The sequence below is a fragment of the Erythrolamprus reginae genome, chromosome 1 (assembly GCF_031021105.1).
Source record: "Erythrolamprus reginae isolate rEryReg1 chromosome 1, rEryReg1.hap1, whole genome shotgun sequence".
NCBI lineage: Eukaryota > Metazoa > Chordata > Lepidosauria > Squamata > Dipsadidae > Erythrolamprus > Erythrolamprus reginae.
In genome coordinates this window covers 392,117,858-392,139,452 of record NC_091950.1, presented here as the reverse complement: position 1 = coordinate 392,139,452, position 21,595 = coordinate 392,117,858, and the positions used below count along the sequence as shown (strand labels likewise).

Genomic DNA, 21,595 nt, shown 5'->3' with positions numbered 1-21,595 from the left:
TTTTTATTAACGAGTATCATTTCTTTTTGTTGTTCTTACTTATTAATGTTAAATAAGAAACTCACTGCTTAGGAGACACTTTCACGTTTGCCTTCTGGTTTTGAATATACCAATAATGGGTGTGAAGCGTGGGTGGCAGATCTTTAAGGTGACATCTGCCATTGTGTGCCAGTAAGCAGGATGAAGAACTAAAGGAGTAGTTATCTTCCAAAGGGACAGATTATTTTTATATTTTAAACCAGTGCATTATTTTACATTTGGAAACGTTAAACTGCAGTTTCCATTGCTTTGACCATTTATCTAGTAAAGCTAAATCATTTACCATATTACAGACCCCTCCAGGAATATCAACCCTATTGCACACTTTAGAGTCATCAGCAAATAGGCAAACCTTCCCTACCAAACCTTCCCCTATGTCACTCACAAACATATTAAAAAGAATAGGACCCAGAACAGACCCTTGTGGCACACCGCTTGTAACCTGTCTCTGCTCAGAATACTCGCCATTAACAATAACTCTCTGATGTCTACGCTTCAGCCATCTTGAAATCCACTGAACTAAGCCCAATCTTCATTAATTTATCTATCAGCTCTTTATGTGGAACCGTATCAAAGGCTTTGTTGAAGTCCAGATAGGCAATATCCATGGCACCACCTTCATCCAACACCTTCGTGACATAGTCAAAGAAATCAATGAGATTAGTCTGACATGATTTGCCTTCAGTAAAGCCATGCTGATTTGGGTCCAATAATTTATTGCTCTTTAGGTGCCCATTTATCCTCTTTTTGAGTAGAGTCTCCATCATTTTAACTATAACTGATGTCAAGCTAACTGGCCTGTAGTTACCAGCTTCTTCTCTACTGCCCTTCTTGTGGATAGGCACAACACTGGCCATTCTCCAATCCTCAGGAACATCTCCTGTTAACAGGGATTGGTTAAACAAATCAGTCAGGGGGGTAGCAATGACAGATCTGAGTTCTTTAAGAACTCTGGGGTGGATGCCATCTGGACCCATTGCCTTATTTATCTTTAATCGTTCAAGTTCTTCTAAGACATCGGCTTCTAAGATCACTGGAGCTGAATCCGTACAGCTGGAAGCAATGCTATATCACTCTATAGTATTATTTTGTAAGGTGTCTTTTGAGAAAACTGAACAGAAGTAGCTATTGAAATGGTCAGTGATCTCCTTATTCCCATCAATGCATGCATTATTCCCGGTACTAAGCTTCGTGATGCTGCAGTTTTTCTTCTTCCTATCACTAATATATCTGAAGAAGGTTTTATCCCTCTTCTTTACAGATTTGTAATTTCTTCCTCTTTTGAGGCTTTAGCAGCATATATTATCTGTTTCGCCTCCTTCTGTCTCATTTTATACACCTCTCTATCAGCTATACTTCCAGACTCTTTATACCTCCTATAGGCAGCCTTTTTTTCATTCACTATAGCCCTTACATCATTGCTAATCCATAGCGGTTTCTTCTTCCTTTTACCTTTAGTTATTTGCCTTACATACAGTCCTGTGGCTTTTAAGATGGCCTTTTTTAATACAGTCCACTGGGTGCTCGCTCCTGCCATTTTATCCCTCCCCTTTAATTCATTATTTAAATATTCCCCCATTGCATTAAAATTGTTTTTCTGAAATCCAATACTTTGGTTGCAGTATAGGATTGCTCACAATCAGTTTTTACATCAAACTACAAACATAGATGGTCACTGCAACCTAAATTTTCTCCCACCTTGACCTCTGAAACCCAATTCTCATTTGTAAAAACTAAATCTAGAATATTCTCCCCTCTAGTTGGTGTCTTAACCATCTGTGCCAGAGCTGCTCCTGTAAAGGCCTCTACTATATTCTTACTTTTGCATGTAAGGGCACTGGGGATATTCCAATAAACATCAGGCATGTTGAAATCACCCATAACCACAATATCTCCCTTTACTGCCATTTGGGTAATTTCATCCACCATCTTGTTGTCATATTCCTCAGATTGCCCTGGAGGCCTATAGATCACCCCAATTCTAATGACAGAACTGTCTTTTATACCATATCAGATGGTATAATCCAGTTATAGGGGGGAACCCACTGATGGAAGGTGTTCTACTCTGGCTTACGCAGATCAGAACAAAGGAAGAATTCACGTGCTGAGATTTTGAATCAAACACTTTTATATGAAAAGCAGGATTTTATACAAGCAAATTCAAGCCTTACAATCCATTTTGGCAGCTTTCCTATCAAATTGGCTAAGAGATAAAAGTCCAGAAAGCCGCCAAGAGTCAAAGCTAATTAGCACATTCCTCAATGAGATCATGTTTCTTTGGTCACACATACACTCACGATTCTCCAGGCTTTGCTCATACAGCTGCAGCTCTGCCAGATGAAGTTAGAAGAAGAATAGCAAGCCATTTCTGGAACCCTGAATCTTGGACTGCCACCATTACATTGGAACACCACACCCCTTTACCCAGAAATCCTCCTTTATATACTGTCTGGGTGTGGTCAACTGTTTCCTAGAAATATAACTGTCTAGACTTTCTTTCATAGACTCACTTTCTGAACTTTTCCCATAAAGATATTCTCATCTGCTTCTTGACCTTCTGACCTGACCTGATCTCCCATGTCTCCCTCCTCTTCTGACTCAGACATTACCATCATTGAGGTTTCTACAATCACTGAAGATTCCTCAGGTTCCAACTCTTCCTCACTCTCACTATTTGACTCAGTTGTCCAGAACACTGGCCTAGGGTACCAAGATGGCCCCGGTTCATCCTCCTCAGAATCTATGACTAACTGACCCAGTCGTGGACCACTCACATCAGAAGGGACTATGGAAGGAGATGCACCAGAAGCAAGCTAAGATGAGCTACCCACCGGATGGCTGATAATGAGAATTTAATTTCCCTGTTGTGAGACCACATTTGGAATACTGTGTTCAGTTCTGGAGACATCACCTACAAAAAGATATTGACAAAATTGAACGGGTCCAAAGATGGGCTACAAGAATGGTGGAAGGTCTTAAGCATAAAACGTATCAGGAAAGACTTCATGAACTCAATCTGTATAGTCTGGAGGACAGAAGGAAAAGCGGGGACATGATCGAAACATTTAAATATGTCAAAGGGATAAATAAGATTCAGGAGGGAAGTGTTTTTAATAGGAAAGTGAACACAAGAACAAGGGGACACAATCTGAGGTTAGCTGGGGGAAAGATCAAAAGCAACATGAGAAGATATTATTTTACTGAAAGAGTAGTAGATCCTTGGAACAAACTTCCAGCAGACGTGGTTGGTAAATCCACAGTAACTGAATTTAAACACGCCTGGGATAAACATATATCCATCCTAAGATAAAATACAGAAAATAGTATAAGGGCAGATTAGATGGATCATGAGGTCTTTTTCTGCCGCCAGTCTTCTATGTTTCTATGTTTCTATTATCTTCAATCTTCTTTTCCAGACTACTGGTCTTTCCATTTCTTAAGCTTTTACATTCCATTTTAAAATTAAGTAGAAAAACTTTGAAATAGTTTCCTTTTTCAGACCTATGTCAATATGCACAGCAGACCTGTCTAGAACTCACGGAGATGCCAACCAACACATATCAATAATTGGCATCCTTTTTAGACTGCTGATAACTAAACCTAGCCTCCTGAACCTGAACAAATCAATTGAACTCCCTCATCTCTAGCTAAGAGAAATATACTGCTAAAAAAAACCTACTAGTAGTAATGGTAGTGCAGACTTAGTAAATATACTACTGCTCAAAAAAATAAAGGGAACACTCAAAGAACACATCCTAGATCTGAATGAATGAAATATTCTCATTGAATGCTTTGTTCTGTACAAAGTTGAATGTGCACAACAGCATGTGAAACTGATTGTCAATCAGTGTTGCTTCCTAAATGGACAGTTTGATTTCACAGAAGTTTGATTTACTTGGAGTTATATTGTGTTGTTTAAGCATTCCCTTTATTTATTTTTGAGCAATGTACATTGCTCTTCTATCAAAATATTGTACATATTTGGTGGTTTGCAACAACAAAATCTGAGAGGCTGATAGAAATCATGGGAAGGGAAATTATCACATGGTAATGAAATAGTTAAAACTGAGCAGTGAATCCTCCTAACAAACAGCCAGTCCTATTGTACCATGTGGACTTATTGCACCTCACCCTGGTCCCACAAGTCAATTGTACTATGTTGTAGTTATTTTTCATTCAGGAGTGTGACAGCGCAAGGATAAAAACTGTTCTTCAGCCTGTTTGTGCGGCTGGCTATGTTTCTATATATTCTTCCCAAATGCCCGACCGGCGGCTTAAACCACCGGCCGAAATTGCCCCCGGAGCAGGGGGACGCTGCTGGCGGCTCCATGGAGCCCCGAACTTCCAGTTTCCAGCGAAACCGGAAGTTCTGCTTTTGGCAGCACGCCTTCTGGGAGCAAGGGGAGGTCCTTGATCGCCTTATTTAAGGGCGATCCGAGAAGGACTTTCTCCTTGCTTTGCTGCCCCCGAGAAGCGAACACCCTCCCACCCTCCACTATCAACAGTGTGTCCTTAGGAGGTCGCTTCTGGGCCGAATAGGAATTTTTTGCGGCCTCCCCTTTAGAGGCGGCCGTTTTTTCACCTATTTTTTCACCTATTCCACACTGACGGTACGGATGGAATGGTTAGGGGGTGCGGCGCACATAGATTTCAGAATAGGCCTCCCTTTGGTCACTGGAGTTTGGTAGGTTAGGGGCGGAAATGGGCAGTAGAAGTGACTGCGCATGCTCCTTGGGGCATCCTTTTAAAGGGTGATGGACCACCTCTCTCCTTAGTTATAGTTGAATTTAAATATTTAAATTTACGTATTTAAAGTTATGTTATTTAAATTTATGTTAATTTAATAACATGACCCTTTATTTAATCCACAATATGTCTCAGTGTCTTTACTCTGCTTCCGGGGCAATAGCAGGATAATAAAGAAGGTGTGAATCGTTCCTGAGGATTTTCCTTAGAATGTAAATTCAGTGGATATGTGAAGCATTGACAGGAGTAATTTTCTCTTGCTATGTAACTTCATTTATGATTTCAAACCATTTATCTCACCCAGTCTAGGATCCAATTTCCAACAATGGCTGGAAATTTGTAAGTGGGAAATAGAAACCCCAGAAAGATTCCTTATTATTATTATTTTGTCACCTACCATCATTGAGAAAAGCAGCTTTTGCTTGTTCCTGACCAAGTGAAACATATTGTATGAGAATTTTTTTCGGTGGGTGGGAGCAGTAATGGGCAGCCAACATTTTTACTGCCACACTGTGAGTGTGGCTTATTTTGTTGGTGTGGCTTAATGGTCATGTGACTGGGTAGGGGTGGCTTGCCGGCCATGTGATCAGGTGGGAGTGGCTTGAACGATCATCATCGTTCAAGTGAACTGTTAAATCCTCGACTTACAACCGTACCAGTGTTGCTCGCTGGGGTGACAATTTGCTTCGTGTTTCCTGCGCTCTCCTTCCTGGGTCACCCCCTCCGTTTCAGGCTGGGTAGCTCGGTGAACGGGCGCTGCCAGAAGCATAAATGCTGCCAGCGCTGCTTCCACCCACACCTTCTGCTTGCACCTCAGGTGGGAGGTGGCCGCGTGAGGCTGGAGGGGAGATGGGCAGGAGAAGAGAGGGAAGCTTGTCTGAGGCCAGGAAGAAGAAAAGAGGAAAAAAGCCAGGAGCGCAGATGCAGCCACAGCAGGGAAAAAAGAGGAGCCCAACCGAGACAAGTAATCCAGGAAGCCGCCAATCAGCTGGAGCTGCGCACACATCTTTATTTCCGCCGGTGGAACTCTGTTCTACCCCATCCTGCCTGCTGCCCACCCCTGGGTTGGAGGATGTGAAAGCAGATGTGACAAGAGTGGTTTCACTGGCTAGGTGAGAGTCAGTCACCTTTCTGGAGGTACCCGACTATTCTTAGATCAAAACCTTCCCCCAAATTGCTTCCTGCTTTAAAGGAATACATAATCCACGCACTAATAATATTCTAAATACGACTGAATTAAACAGGAGCAGTTCAGCTTTAGAAAAACTTCCCTGCAAATTAACAAACACCTGGCAAATTTGCTGGTGGACCTGACTCTCCTTGCTGAGGCACTAACCCTGAGAAAAGGAGCAAGGGGAAGGAGATCTAGGCTGAATTGAAACTTTGTACAGCAGTTTTGAAGTCAATGACTTCCTGTTTGTCCCCTCTTTTCATTACAGGAGTGCATCAGGGCCTGCCTGGACCCCTCAAATGAGTCTCCAGTATATCCAAGAAGTGGTCACATGCAGCGGCGCTCTGGAAATATTCAGAGCAAATTTGAGAAGATTAACAGCAAAGGTGGCAGCTTAGGCAACAAAGGAAAGTATTTGATCCCTGACGATGCAGAAGCATTGTGGGCCTTTGCAATGGAGCACTTCCAATGGAAGAAGAATCCCATCACAGCCAAACCAAAGGTGGCGAGTTAACTTCAGGAGTTCTGAAGAGACCTTTCCTGGGGGAACATCCCAAACTTGACTCCCTGGAGGAATAACAGAGCAGCGAAGTCACTAAGGTGGACAAAGAAAAGCAGCTGAGGAAAATTAAAAAAATGATAATCCTAGAATAGAATAGAATTCTTTATTGGCCAAGTGTGATTGGACACACAAGGAATTTGTCTTTGGTGTTTATGCTCTCAGTCAGTGAAGGGCTGCAAAATTTTAACTACCACACTGTGGACATGGCTTATTTTGTGGGTGTGGCTTGCCAGCCAGGTGACCAGATGGGAGTGACTTGATGATCATGTGACCTGCAGGGTGGCTTAAAGGTCATGTGACTGGTTTAAAGGTGGCCAACTTGACGGCACTCATGTGAAGGGTTAGGCCTGGCCTCTCCTCACCTCAAAGAGATACAATTTCCAGATCCATTTAACCTGTTTCCCCGAAAATAAGTCACCCCTGAAAGTAAGACATAGGAGACCTTTCGTTTCGCAACATTCCTGAACAGAACATATATAACACTGCTGTCCATAAATTGCATCCCCAAATGCTGCATCAATTAGTTTTAAAACACATCCAATATGCATCCAACATATGGCTGCGTGTTTGGATGCATTTTTGCTGCAGCAGGATACAGGATACAATTAATTGAAAAAAATAAGACACCTCCTGAAAGTAAGATGTAGCACATCTTTGGGAGCAAAATTTAATATAAGACGCTGTCTTATTTTCGGGGAAACACGGTACTATTACCGAACATCCAAAATATACTATTTAATTCTATGTATATATGTCAGATGTGTACATACATATTACATACAGGCACACAAAAATAGACATTATCTGCTATATAAACTGTATGTGTATGTACAGACATGCACGCATGCATAGTTCTTCTAAAATTATACACTTTCAATCTCATTTCCTGTGATAGCCCAGAAGGGGGAAAAAAGAAAAAAAAATCATTTTTTTTCTACAAGCAACAAGCAGTGAAATCTGGAGTATAATGTGATGCAAATTCTGCACTGTCTGTATTTACTAAAAGAAAAGGTGAGACATCTTGTGACATTATAATACAAATGTCACAAATTTTGGGGTGTAATCCTGGTTAGGAATACATTCCTGTGAACAGGACAATAATTCTCTACTCCAGCACATTCCCTGTAGTTTACTTTCTCTTTGTTCCTCCCAAACAATATGCGTCAGTGTTTTCTATTTATTTTTCACTAGAGTGGAACAGTTTTCTGCACATTTAAAAAAATTAGAAAAGGGCAACTTGAGGTCCTGGGATTGTATGCAGGCCCTCAATCATGGCCCCCCCCCCATTTAATAGCATGTGGAACTTCAACCAATAGCCAGGATGGAGCTGTGAAGTTTCTGAAAAATACCCCAATTAATTCATGAGCCTCGAGTCAAGTTTCAAAGAAATCCAGTCATTTATTAGGAGCAACATTCTGGCAATTATTCAAGTGGAGTCAGCTCTGACCCTATATAATTTATGGGCCCCCATGACTCTGTTTTCCCCCTCCTCCCTGGGTATGTCATAAATCACATTCTCCAATGGAACAGATTGGCTGGCTGTAAAAACCACACCCCTCCTGCTGGCTCCGGTAATCTGGGGTACAATCTGGAGAAAGGCCTGGGTAGAATATACTTTGGGTTAAGGCAGCCAAGCAGCTCTGTTAGTTCTCCCCCCTCCTGCTTATGGCAACTTGAAAGCTGGCCTGGAAAGCTTTGCCAGTTGACAGGAGCCTGCATCAGTGCAACTGAAGTATCACTTGTAAAAGGGATGATGGATTTAAGTAAAGAAGCTGCCATCTCCGGGACCGCCTTCTGCTGCACGAATACCAGTGGCCGATTAGGTCCCACAGAGTTGGCCTTCTCCGGGTCCCATCGCTGAAACAATGTCGTCTGGCGGGGCCCAGGGGAAGAGCCTTCTCTGTGGTGGCCCCGACCCTCTGGAACCAACTCCCTCTGGAGATCAGAACTGCCTCCACCCTCCTTGCCTTTTGCAAACTCCTTAAAACCCACCTCTGTTGTCAGGCATGGGGAAATTGATTCCCCCGGGCCGTTTCATTTTAGGTATGACTTGTTTGGGATGCATGACTGTTTTTTTATAATAAGGGTTTTAAACTGTCCTTTTTTAACCATTACATTTGTACTATGTATTGTTGTTGTAAGCCGCTCTGAGTCTCCGGAGAGGGGCAGCATACAAATCTAATAAATAAATAAATCTTGGTTTATTTAAACCTCTCCCCCAAACCTTGCTAAAAACCCTTCCTGCCTTAATAAGGTTTGACACACGTTAATGCAGTGCTTCTCAATTATTTTCTGTTACGCCCCCCCCCCCCAGGAAGAAGTAAACATTTCATGCAACCCCAACTTCCGCTGGGATGATTGTTTGTAATATTTGGCACATTTTTGCTGAAAAAACTCAATTTTTTTCCCCAAACACAAGTGTAATATGTTTAAGTGATGCCTTCATTTATTTCACTTCATGCTGTTTGCTGCCAACATTTTTAGACATAGTAAACATACCGGTCTTTCCTTGCCTCCCACTGTAGTCACAATGAAGCCAAGAGCTACATATACTTTGTCATATTTCCTGGTCTTAGCTTTTGGGAGATTTACGTTTGTCTCATTATATCTGTCTCTCTTCTTCTTTCTTTTCATACCTGTTAAATATTTTTCCATGGTGTCTTTTAATTGTTTGTTATCTAACTTCATAGCTCCTCCTCTGTGCTATGTGCTATTGTTCAGTGCAAAAATACCCCCTACTCCCTGTGGCAACCCCCCCCCCCCATTCCCTGAGGTCACACGCCACCCCAGCACTGCTCTGTGTCCCCCGAGAGGGCTCCGCCCCACTATTTGAGAAGCACTGCATGGAAGAAAAGCATTAAATACTCTTAATATTGCTAAAAGAATACACCTGCATGTCTACCTATATGGCATGGCTTTATACCAGTGATGGCGAATGTATGGCACGGGCGCCACAGGCGGCACGTGGAGACATATCTGCTGGCACGTGAGCCGTTGCCCTATCTCAGCTCCAATGTGCATGTGTGTGCTGGCCAGCTCATTTTTGGCTCACACAGAGGCTCTGGGAGGGTGTTTTTTGGCTTCCAGAGAGCCTCCGGGGGGGATGGGGGAGGGCGTTTTTACCCTTTCCCAGCTCCAGGGAAGCCTTTGAAACATGAGCCTAGTGGGCCCAATAGTAGTTGGAAAACAGGGCGTTTTTGGTTTCCAGAGGGTCTCCGGGAGGTGGGGAGAGCTGTTTTTGCCCTCCCCAGGCATTGAATTATGGGTGTGGGCACTCACGCATGTGCGACACACGCATGCACGATCTTTCGGTGCCCAAGGGAAAAAAAGGTTCACCATCACTGCCTTACACCATCATGTTCTCCAAAGATTTAAGTACATTCCCTGATCCCAAAAATTGCCCTTGCTTTCTTTAGAACATTTGAAACAAAGAGTGAAATTTCAGTTATAAGCAGAGGAGACGAAAAAAAATCCAAAGGAATGCCTTTGAACCAGGAACCACACGCATAAACGAGACAGACCCACCGAGAATAAATTCATTTTATGTGATGGGATTATCAACACACGCTTTTACCAGAGAGAGGAAACATTCAATTCTTCAACACTATTAAAACAGCTTCTAGAAAAAGGAAGCAAAACAAATTGCCATCTTTTCCCACAGTCTATAAAAGGCTTGGTGGGGGGGATGTACTTTTGGGGCGTTTGCCATGACGGGACACAGGCTGAGCACGAAGGAGGGAGAGAAACCACGTAGAAGGGAGTGGACGCTAAGGGAAGTGTCCAACCCGCTTGCTTGAAAGGGATGTTGAGCGGCTGCTCCCTGGCCCTAGGGGCTCCCTGCAGCTCACAAAGGCGGCATGATAGCATTCAGCACGGCCCAGGAGGATTGGTTGCTCAGCTTCGTCTTGGCATGCAGTCTGGCTCTCAGTAGACACACAGATCCGGGAACTTCATCTCATAGACCGGGATGGAGTGGCTCTGAGGCTGGCCATAGGCAGCTGTGATGGTGCCGGAGGGACTGGGAGGGGGTCTGCAGTGGAACAGGAAGACAGGAGAAAAAAGCGTGTAGAGAGACAGGAAGGCCCTTCATGGCACCGGACCAGAATATCTCCGCATGAATCCCAGCAAACGGTTAGGTCCCACAGAGTTGGCCCTCTCCGGGTCCCATCGACTAAACAATGTCGCTTGGCGGGACCCAAGGGAAGAGCCTTCTTTGTGGCGGCCCTGACCCTCTGGAACCAGCTCCCCTCAGAGATTAGAATTGCCCCCACCCTCCTTGCCTTTCATAAACTTCTTAAAATCCACCTCTGCATCCAGGCATGGGGGAATTGAGACATCTCCCCTGGGCCTATACAGTTTATGCATGGTATGTTTGTGTGTATGTTTTTGCTTTTTAATAAGGGGTTTTTAGTGACTTTGAAATGATTAGATTTGTTATACATTGTTTTATTGTTGTTGTGAGCCGCTCCGAGTCTACGGAGAGGGGTGGCATACAAATCTAATAACTAAGTGAGTGAGTGAGTGAGTGAGTGAGTGAGTGAGTGAGTGAGTAAGTAACTAACTAACTAACTAACTAAATAAATAAATAAATAAGGAAGGCACAAGTCTGGTGCACCAGTTGCTGCCCTATTTGGACAGGGAGTCTCTGCTCACAGTCACTCATGCCCTCATCACCTCGAGGTTCGACTACTGCAATGCTCTCTACATGGGGCTGCCTTTGAAGAGTGTTTGGAAACTTCAGATCGTGCAGAATGCGGCTGCGAGAGCAATCATGGGCTTTCCTAGATATACCCATGTCACACCAACACTCCACAATCTGCACTGGTTGCCGATCAGTTTACGGTCACAATTCAAAGTGCTGGTAATGACCTATAAAGCCCTGCATGGCATCGGACCAGAATACCTATGAGACTGCTTTCTGCCGCATGAAACCCAGCGGCTGATTAGGTCCCACAGAGTTGGCCTTTTCCGGGTCCTGTCAACTAAACCAGTGTTTCCCAACCTTGGCAACTTGAAGAGATCTGGACTTCAACTCCCAGAATTCCCCAACCAGCGAATGCTGGCTGGGGAATTCTGGGAGTTGAAGTCCTGATCTCTTCAAGTTGCCAACGTTGGGAAACACTGGACTAAACAATGTTGTCTGGCGGGACTGAGGGGAAGAGCCTTCTTTGTGACGGCCCTGGCCCTCTAGAATCAACTCTCCTTGGAGATTCAAACTGCCCCTACCTTCCTCGCCTTCCACAAAATGTTGGACACATCTCTGCCGCCAAGCGTGGGGGGATTAACCCCCCCTTTTTGTTTGACCTCTGTATCATGATTAGTTGGACAGAATATGTATGACTGTGTAGTTGATGATTGCTATGACAATGTATTTTTAAATTAATTTTAACTTTTTAATATTGTATTTGTATTTGTACTGCATTATTGCTATGTTGTGAGCCGCTCCGAGTCCACGGAGAGGGGCGGCATACAAATCTAATAAATAATAATAATAATAATAACAACAACAACAACAACAACAACAACTCTGGCATAAGCCAATGAAAGTGGTCCCAGTGGTACTCGGCACGCTGGGCGCAGTACCAAAGGATCTCAGTGGACATTTGAAAACCATCGGAATTGACAAAATCTCCATCTGTCAATTGCAAAAGGCCGCTTTACTGGGATCGGCAATCATAATTCGCCGCTACATCACGCAGTCCTAGGTGCTTGGGAAGCGCCCGACTGGTGATGAAATACAAAATCCAGCATAGTGATCTCGTTTGCTGTGTTGTACTGACATAATAATAATAATAATAATAATAATAATAATAATAATAATAATAATAATAATAATATCATCATCTAAGAGCCCGAGAAAAAAAGAAAATAGCAACCGTCCGAAAAACTAAACTATAGAATGCGGTCGGAAATATTGTTAAACCAATTGGGAAGGAAGAGCAAGAAGCAAGAGCAGTAAATCGTTGTTTGAGGAAAGGGGAAAGCTTTCCTACATCCCCATCCCATATAGATTATGAATCATACCAACATGTCGGTCAAGGGAAAAGTCTGAAAAGTTAGCTTGATCTCTACAATGAATAAAACACCTGATGCTTATTGCAGAACTCATTGCTACCAGATGCTACAAAGAGCAAAAATAAATAGAGATTTTCCTTGAGCGGGGTGTTTATGCACATGTTTTGGGAGTGTTTGGGAGTGCAGAAATTCTGGAAAGAGGTGCAGGAGGAAATTAACAGGATGTTAAATATGAAATGGGTGATTACAAAGGAGACAGCGGTATTAGTAATAAGGAGTGGTGTGGGAGAGTTCAGAGAAAGTAAAGGAGCAGCTATAGAAAGCACCCAAGTGGTAATAGTTTTAGGTTGGAAGGATGCAACAAAATGGACATTACAAAATTGGGACCAGTACATGGTGGAATACATTCAGTTTGAAATTATGACTATAAAGATGAATATGGTTAATGAAAATAAATTGCAGGAAATGAGGGTTAGAGATTATATGGTTATTAGAATTCGAGACCAAGGTATAAACAATAAATTGGAATCACTCTATATAATTTGTAAATATTGTAAGGTTCTTGGTTTAAAATGCTATAAATAAGGTACATCCTCATTTTGGTGGAGGGGTTTGAATGTTGTTGGGTGGTGGGAGCATGCATCACTGTGCATTGTGTTTTATGTAGAGTATATGTGTTATTATAATAAAAAATTAATAAAAAATTTGTTATACAAAAAAATAGATTTTCCTTGAGCCACCTACTTGCTGTAGGATCCCCTAAAGGCAAGAGTTCTTTAGGAAGAAGCCAATTGGTTCAAGAGGATTTCTACAGAGGATCTATAGCAGAGGTCTTCAAACTTGGCAACTTCAAGAGGTGTGGACTATGCTAACTGGAGAATTCTAGGAGTTGAAATCAACTCTTAAAGTTGCCAAGTTTGAAGACCTCTGATCTAAAGCATCCTTCCTTACTTCAGATCTATTCAAGTTCTTTATTGCCAATGTTGCTGAACTACTAACATTGCTACTTCTCCTAGCAATTTGCTGCCTGGATATCCTTAAGGAGAAAGTTATGTCACCTGCCCTTACCGTATTGTGATCTCAAAAATCTGGTTGAGCTTGCTCTGTAGTAGAGTTGCCTGCAATAAAAATATCACAATGATTTTAAGTACTGCCAAGTGGAAAAAACAAAGGTGTTTGCATCAAGTTCTACTTATTTTTTATGGAACTATAACAAAATCCTTTAAATAAAATGTACTACAATTCCACCCCTTCCAACTTAGAGTGGATCCCTTTTCATGAGTAACTCTGCAATTCCAGTGGCACTGGTAGTATCTTATTTCAGGGTAAGGAGGATCACGTCAGAAAAATCTTTTATCTTATTCATTTTCGGCATTTTAACTTGTGGTGATTTATGGCACCAGAATAACAAGCCATTATTAGAATCAACAATGTGAGCAATTTAAAAAGTTGCAAGTTCAATTATACTTATATACCTTCCAGTTTGAATATGGAAAAAGTGATCGCCACAAATATTCCTGAGAACTGCAAATCCTTGAAGTGTGTTCGGAGACTGCAAATAGTCCAGAATTTAGCTGCGGAAGCCGTTATGGGTGTACCTCGGTACACCCATATAATACCTACACTCCGTGAGATGCAATGGCTACCAATTAGTCTCCGGTCACAATTCAAGGTGTTGGTGAAGCAACCTTTACGGCAATCATCAGCCTTGTGCCTCTTCATCTCCTCGAAAGGATGTGTGGTTTTTCGCCATCATAAGGTCTTCCCAACAATCCACCCTCCCACCCATTAACTTTAGAAATGCTGCATTGCCAGGGATTTCAGTTTAGTTGCTCTACATAATTAATGCTATTAATACTTTAGAAAGAGTGCAGAAAAGAGTGACAAAGATGATTAGGGGACTAGAGGCTAAAACATATGAAGAACAGTTGCAGGAACTGCGTGTGTCTTCTTTCATGAAAAGAAGGAGCAGGGGAGACATGATAGCAGTCTTGCAGTATCTCAGAGGTTGCCACAAAGAAGAAGTCGACCCATTCTCCAAAGCACCTGAGCTTAGAACAAGAAGCAGTGGGTGGAAACTAAACAAGGAGAGAAGTAACGGCCAGGAAGAAGTTGCATTCCCTTCGCAGAAGTGGCGGGGTGGGTGTGGGGGTTGTGCTAGCTTGTTGTCAGTTGTGGGTTTGGAGGACACTTTATTGACACTTCCGGCATGCACATGCGCTCTGGCTAGCTGGTTTTTGCACATACATGTGCACCAGAAACCGGCTGATCTTTCAGTCTCCAAATGCTGGCCTGTGTGCTCGCTCCCATTTGGACATTCAATGCCAAAAAAGTTTACCAACACTGCCCTAAATTGTCTGCATAGATTGCCTGTGCTGACCTAGCACAAAAATCACCACTTCCATTCCGGAACACCTAAAACTATTTCAGCTTGTCTTAGCAGTGGACTACAATGAGACAGAGGTGACATCATAATTGACGAAACTGGATGGTTTTTCACTTTGGGGCATTCTGCAACCTGTAAAACATTGTTACTGATCTGTCTGAGCAGGCAAAATGAGAAAAATAATCTTAGAAACATAGAAGTCTGACGGCAGAAAAAGACCTCATAGTCCATCTAGTCTGCCCTTATACTATTTTCTGCATTTTATTTTAGGATGGATATATGTTTATCCCAGGCATGTTTAAATTCAGTTACTGTGGATTTATCTACCACGTCTGCTGGAAGTTTGTTCCAAGGATCTACTACTCTTTCAGTAAAATAATATTTTCTCATGTTGCTTTTGATCTTTCCCCCAACTATTTAACTTTTATCAAGCTGAATCAACACATAAAGAAACACTGAAGATAAGTTACAACATAAATAAAGCACACTTCTCTTCCATTGATATGCGGTATGATTCCATTATTCAATCTATACACAATAGGAAAACCTGATACTTACTCGGGCTCCACAATGTGCTGCAATTTCTTCAAACGGAGCTTTCTGGAATTTTTCAACCACCTGCCGTCTCCTTTCCCTCTCTTGTTCCTCTACAGCGACGCTGTCGACTAACAAGAAAGCAATAAAAATTAATGACTGGGGAGGAATAGGATTAAAAATCCTGAAAGCAGAATTTGTCTTAATTTTTTAAAGATTCCTCCAGTTGGTTCTAATTGCTAAGCATTCCGGAATCTGATTCTGAGATGCCTGTATAGAATAAAAAAAGGATGGAAAGCATTAATTAAATCAGAGCATCTCTAAAATGACGATGGAGTTGCGAAACAAAAAAGAATCAGATTTCTATAAGGCCTGGGAGAAATGGTACCAATGGATATGTAGAATACGAAGCAATCCAAAAGATGTCTGAGTTCAATTCTACTGATATACCCACACAATCATTGGAAAAAACTAACTCAATCTTAATTTCAATTCTTATACTTTACTATTCTCATTTCCTATTTTTCACCGCTGAATAAGAACGACAAGTCATTAAATTCAATGTCTGCTATCGAAGCAGACAATCTCTTTCCTACCCCACCTCCTCCTTAGATTTGTTAAGTTATATATGGTAAAGATAATAAATATGGTCACTCGAATTTAAACAAGAATGAAACATGAATAGAACTACTGTAATAATATGTATATTAAGGAATATAATGGACCTCTGTAACTCTCTGTAAATTTTACCTTTAAACTTATTATACTTGTACTTTCCTCCTCCCCCCCGCTTTTTGATTTTGTACTCCCTTCTCCCCCTTCCCTTTTTATAAAACTAATAAATTATATATTTTTTTAAAAAAAATCAGAGCAGGGGTGAAATCCAGCAAGTTCTGGAGAACCCGTAGCAGAGAACTAGCAAATACTACCTCTGGCTGGGAATGGAGTGGGAATGGAGATTTTGCAGTATCCTTCCCCTGCCATGCCCATCAAGCCATGCCCACAAAACCGGTAGTAAAATAATTTGGATTTCACCACTGCATCAGAGATGTTCAAAATTCCCTCCTCCCCCAGTCAATCTAGTTTTAGCAGAAAAAGTAGGCAGAGACTGCCACGAAGAGACTTACCAATCGCTTTCTTGAGAGTTTCATAAGTGATCTCTTCAGCTGGTGCTCTCTTTGGGGGATTGATGGGAAGAACACAACAGACAATGGTAGAGAAAGAATATGTTAGAAACTAGGTATGTTTAAAATCTGGTAGTTTAGAAAGAAATTCTACTTTAAAGGAATGGTAGTTAGACAGTTAGACTGATAGTTAGAACAATTAATCAGTGGAACAGCTTGCCTCCAGAAGTTGTGAATGCTCCAACACTTGAAGTTTTAAAGAAAATGTTGGCTAACCATTTGTCTGAAATGGTATAGGGCAGTGATGGCGAACCTATGGCACGGGTGCCACAGCTGGCATGCAGAGCCATATCTGCTGGCACGCTAGCCATTGCCCTAGCTCAGCTCCAACGTCCATGTGTGTGCCGGCCAGCTGATTTTTGGTTCGGACAGAGGCTCTGGGCACGTGTTTTTGGCTTCCAGGGAGCCTCCTGGGGGGATGGGGTAGAGCGTTTTTATCCTCCCCCAGCTCCAGGGAAGCCTTTGGATGTTGGGGAGGGCAAAACACGAACCTACTGGACCCACCAGAAGTTGGGAAACAGGCCGTTTCTGGCCTTCAGAGGGCCTCCATGGGGCAGGGGAAGCTGTTTTCACCCTCCCCAGGCATTGAATTATGGGTGTGGGCACTCACGCATGTACTATAGCGTGCGCATACACTCTTTCAGTGTATGGAAAAAAAGGTTTGCCATCACTGGTTTAGAGTTTCCTGTCTAAGCAGGGGGTTGGACTAGAAGACCTCCAAAGTCCCTTCCAACTCTATTATTCTATTCTATTCTAGTCATCAAGAAACTTTAATAGAAGAAAAATTGAACTACCGCATTAAATGAATTATCTGTATATTATCCTAAGAATATAAGCAAATGATAAATCTACTTTTCCATTTTCTTGTCTCTTTTGCACCCCCCTAACTAAACCTCTCTTCTAAACAATTCTGCCACTTGCCCAAAAACCTTCCTCCTTGCTGCATGCCAAACTTCTAGGGGCCCAAAGCATTGGAAACATTACTACCTTACTAGAGAATCCATACATTTGGTTAGGATTTGATAAGGAGTCCATTATTTTCTTTTCTTAAATTGTACTGTGGTGTTTGTTTAATTAACGAAAAGCATTTGTTTAAAAAGATTTATTCTCATACTTCTATGATCTGTCTTGTAGCTAAGAACATAGAAATATGACCGATTTGGAACAAAAACAGATGGATAAGCACAAAAGCAACAATGTGAAAGTACGTAAGCGTCATTTTTACATGCCAGAATAAAAAAACATTTGGCATTTCATAATTATCCAGAGTGGGCTTCTGACCAGGTCAAAAGAAGGGGGGGAAAATCACTGCGTTACCTTGAGTTATAAGTTCTTATCCTTGACCTACCATAAAATCAGAAGCAATGTAGCAACACCTCTATGCATCTGAAGAAGTGAGCTGCGACTTATAAAAGCTTATGCCTTTTATTAAAATCTCTGAGTCAGAAAAGGTGCTGCCAGAATCCTGCCTTTATTGCTATTATCAATATAGATTTTGTTGTGGTTGGCTCTGGGCCAGCTCCTGCCCCAAGGACTGAGGGGGTGGATGTGGGTGAATTTTCGCAGTGTCAGAGGCCAGTGTTACTGCCTTCTTCTGCTGACAGCGAACAGTCGGTATCGGGAGATGAAGAGGAATTGGACTCAGGGGGAAGCAGTGCAGAATCCTCGTTATCATCCCTGGATTCGGATGACGAACCCTTTATTGACGTACACAGCCGCAGAGCACTGAATAGAAAGGAGCAGCCGTGCAGATATTATCAGAAATAAGAGAATTCACGTGTGTTTGGGTGTGGTGCAACTAATTAGGGCTGCTGATAAAAGGACAGCTTGCCGGCTGCTGCGTGTGGAAGATTATCTGTCTGTCTTTGGAGGAAGAGCCTGGCGTTTCAAGAAATCTCTGTTGATTTTTCAGGACTTTGAAACCAAGCCATAGCAAAGCGTGTTTGTTTCAACTCGTGGAAGAAAGAGGGCTGTGACGTTCTTCACAGCTGCTAGCTAAGTACTTTGGGACTGCTTAAAGGGTTTTACTGCCTAGAAGTTTGTTTTAGAAAGAGTGCTCTTTGCAATACAAAAAGGGTACTTTGTTTCTTTTGAATTTTGTGAAAAAAACATTATTTTGAATTTTCAAGTGTGTGTGTGTCTGAATTTTTTACCCTTGAATTTTTGGGAGGCTCATGCCATAGAGCCCGGCATAACAGATTTTCATTTAGATTAATTTTCCATCAAATCACAGAATTGAAAAAGCCATTTACACCATCCAGCCCAATTTGTTATCTGCGCAAGAACCCTAATTAAAGCATACACAACAGGATATTCCATTTCTCTATTAAAACAAATTGGTGCTCACCATCTCTTTGGAAAACTGATTTCATTGATGCATTCCTTCTACTACTAGGATTTTCCCCTAATATTCAACTGGAGTCTATCTTTCTCTAAATTAAAACATTTATTCCATATTCTGCATTCTGGGATAATTGAGAATGGTCTTGTTCAACCCATAGTTGAACAATGTTAGTACATCTTCTCATAGTCATTTTTTCTCAAGGCTAGGTATTTCCCCTAGGCTCCCCTCCATGGAAACCCCACCTCTGGATTTTGTGATGCTGCATGGGAATCCCAGGAAGGGAATCCCACCAGCGCAAAAATGGGCGCTTCGGCTGGCAACGGAAGTCTGGAGGTGGGGTTTCCCAGCGAGGAAAGCCTCAGCGAAATCACAGCATCGCAAATGCTGTGATTTTGCTGAGCACCTCGGTCCTTTGGTACCTGGGATGTATTGTAATTCATGTTGCCTTAAACATTTGAACTTGGAAATCTAATGCAATATATCATAGGCTGGAACACAGCAGAACTAACCAACAAATATATGGGGTAAACTAAATCTTTTCCCAGTCAAGTTGCTATTACAGATTATCTGTTTTAAAGCCCTCAATTTTGTATTGTTTGGGCAAATGAACACAATAAACCAGTAAATAATGTCATTAGGTCATTAGAAGACTGATCCGCGATAGGTATAAAATAAAATAGCATCGTACAAAGTATGATGTTGGGAAGAGAGGTTCAGAACAAAGCAAAGAAAACCTCACAGGGCTGGTAATAGGTTCCCAACCATCCATTTCTCATTCAACTTATGCTTGCTGAGCCTAGCCCTAAAAGGGTACATTGAGAATGGCCTACCTCTTCTTTCTCAGGGCTATTTCTGGATTCTACTTCAACTTGTAGAGAGATGGTCTCTCCAATACTCCTCCTCTTAGACAGTCTGTCTTCATCTAAAAGGAGAAAGGAAGGTAAAATCATTTTCTTTCCCAGCTGGAAAGGTTGTGTCTAGTATTTTGTAGGGAATGATAAAGCGAGAGGAATTATTTGGTCCTGGTTATCAGTGACTGTGATTGGTAAACAAACACATGCTGCCTTAGAGAGACTGGATTTCCACAACATGCTAAACACTTAATATGAGTTAGCAAAACACAATTGGAGGGTTTCTTTGTACCTCTACATGCAATAGGACAAACCATATTATGACTCAACACGATAGCCCATTTTAGACAAGATACTAAGATAATGAGTTTGCTTAATGGGTTGGATCATTAACCAGCCTAATTTTTGCTTAGTATGGCATGCTGCATAGTCAAGGAGTTGCACACTGATTCGGCTTAGTCCAGCTTCCTGTATCTGCTGTCTTTGAGATTCTTGGCTAGTTACAGCCAAGATAGTTATTATGGAGGGCTGCTATGACTAAAATTGTGGAATATGCATTTTTATGACAAAGAGAATTGTTTTAATTTCCTAGCTCCTTTGCTTGTAATCCTTTAATTCAAAAATACGGTGAGCGTGTTGTTTGTGCCACCGAGACCATTCAGAGGACTGTTTTAAGCAAAAGCAACCAGGAAATGGAGTACTGCATCCAGTTATGGTCCCCACACTTCAAAAGAGACATTGAAACTCTGGAGAAGGTGCAGAAAAGAGCAAGCACAATGATTAGGGGACTTGAAACCAAGACTTACGAAGAGAGATTGCAGGAACTGGGCATGGATAGCCTAGAGAAAAGGAGGGCCAGAGGGGACATGAAAGCTGTATACAGGTATATGAGGGGTTGCCACAGAGAGGAGGGGGCCACTCTATTCTCCAGAGCACCAGAGGGCCAGACGAGGAACAACGGCTGGAAGCTGACCAAGGAGAGATTCAACCTAGAAGTAAGGAAGAACTTCCTGACGGTCAGAGCGATCAACCAGTGGAATAACCTACCTGTGGAGGTTGTGAACTCCCCAACTCTGGACACTTTCAAGAGGAGATTGGATTGCCATTTGGCTGGGGTGCTTTAAGATTCCTGCTCAGGCAGGGGGTTGGACTAGATGACCTGCATGTCCCTTTCAACTCAATCAACCAACCAACCAACCAATCAATCAATCAATCAATAAACATAGAACACTTGAAAGATAGGACAACTTGTGATCATGAAAGGTGCCATGGTTTTGCATCTCTAATAACTAACCAGTTAAAACCTAGGCAAGCACTTTGTTTTAGGGAATTAGTTATGATTCTGAAGTCCTCAATTTTCCTTGAAGTTTTCAAGCATACCTTGCTTTCAGAAGGGCTTATCTTTTGACAAAATTACAAACCACTGAGGATATTTTCTCCAAATTTAAATCAATGTTTATATAAGAACAAGTGTGACTGCAAAGCAACCATGAACATTGCTTCTAAACTAGTACGTGCTAGATCAATCCAAAGAGACAATGACTTTTCAATCCTTGCCTATTTTCAGATTGGTGCCTCTCCCAGTAAGACAAATGTCACACTATAAAGCAACAACCCATATTTTTGAGGTTGATTGACCATACAACTTTGTTTCACTTTTTTTTCTGTTTGGGTGAGAGACCCAGAGGGTTTAGAAAACTATAACAGGAAAATTGCAAATGTTCAGTTAAATATGGGTAAGAAAAATGCAATGGGTACCCTGT

At 42.0% G+C, this 21,595-nt stretch overlaps 1 protein-coding gene across 2 annotated transcripts in view; it reads right to left on the bottom strand.

Annotated features, from left to right (window-relative positions):
- Positions 1-10,042: 10,042 nt before the first annotated feature.
- Positions 10,043-21,595, bottom strand: part of EFR3B (EFR3 homolog B) — a 137,578-nt gene continuing 126,025 nt past the window's right edge. For both annotated transcript variants that reach the window (XM_070741898.1, XM_070741908.1), the window contains exons 19-23: positions 19,812-19,903; positions 16,581-16,629; positions 15,478-15,584; positions 13,602-13,651; positions 10,043-10,548 (exon numbers count right to left, since the gene is read on the bottom strand). In XM_070741898.1, the coding sequence (XP_070597999.1) occupies positions 10,443-10,548; positions 13,602-13,651; positions 15,478-15,584; positions 16,581-16,629; positions 19,812-19,903 (404 nt within the window). In that variant the 3' untranslated portion in view covers positions 10,043-10,442. The remainder of the gene's footprint in view (positions 10,549-13,601; positions 13,652-15,477; positions 15,585-16,580; positions 16,630-19,811; positions 19,904-21,595) is intronic.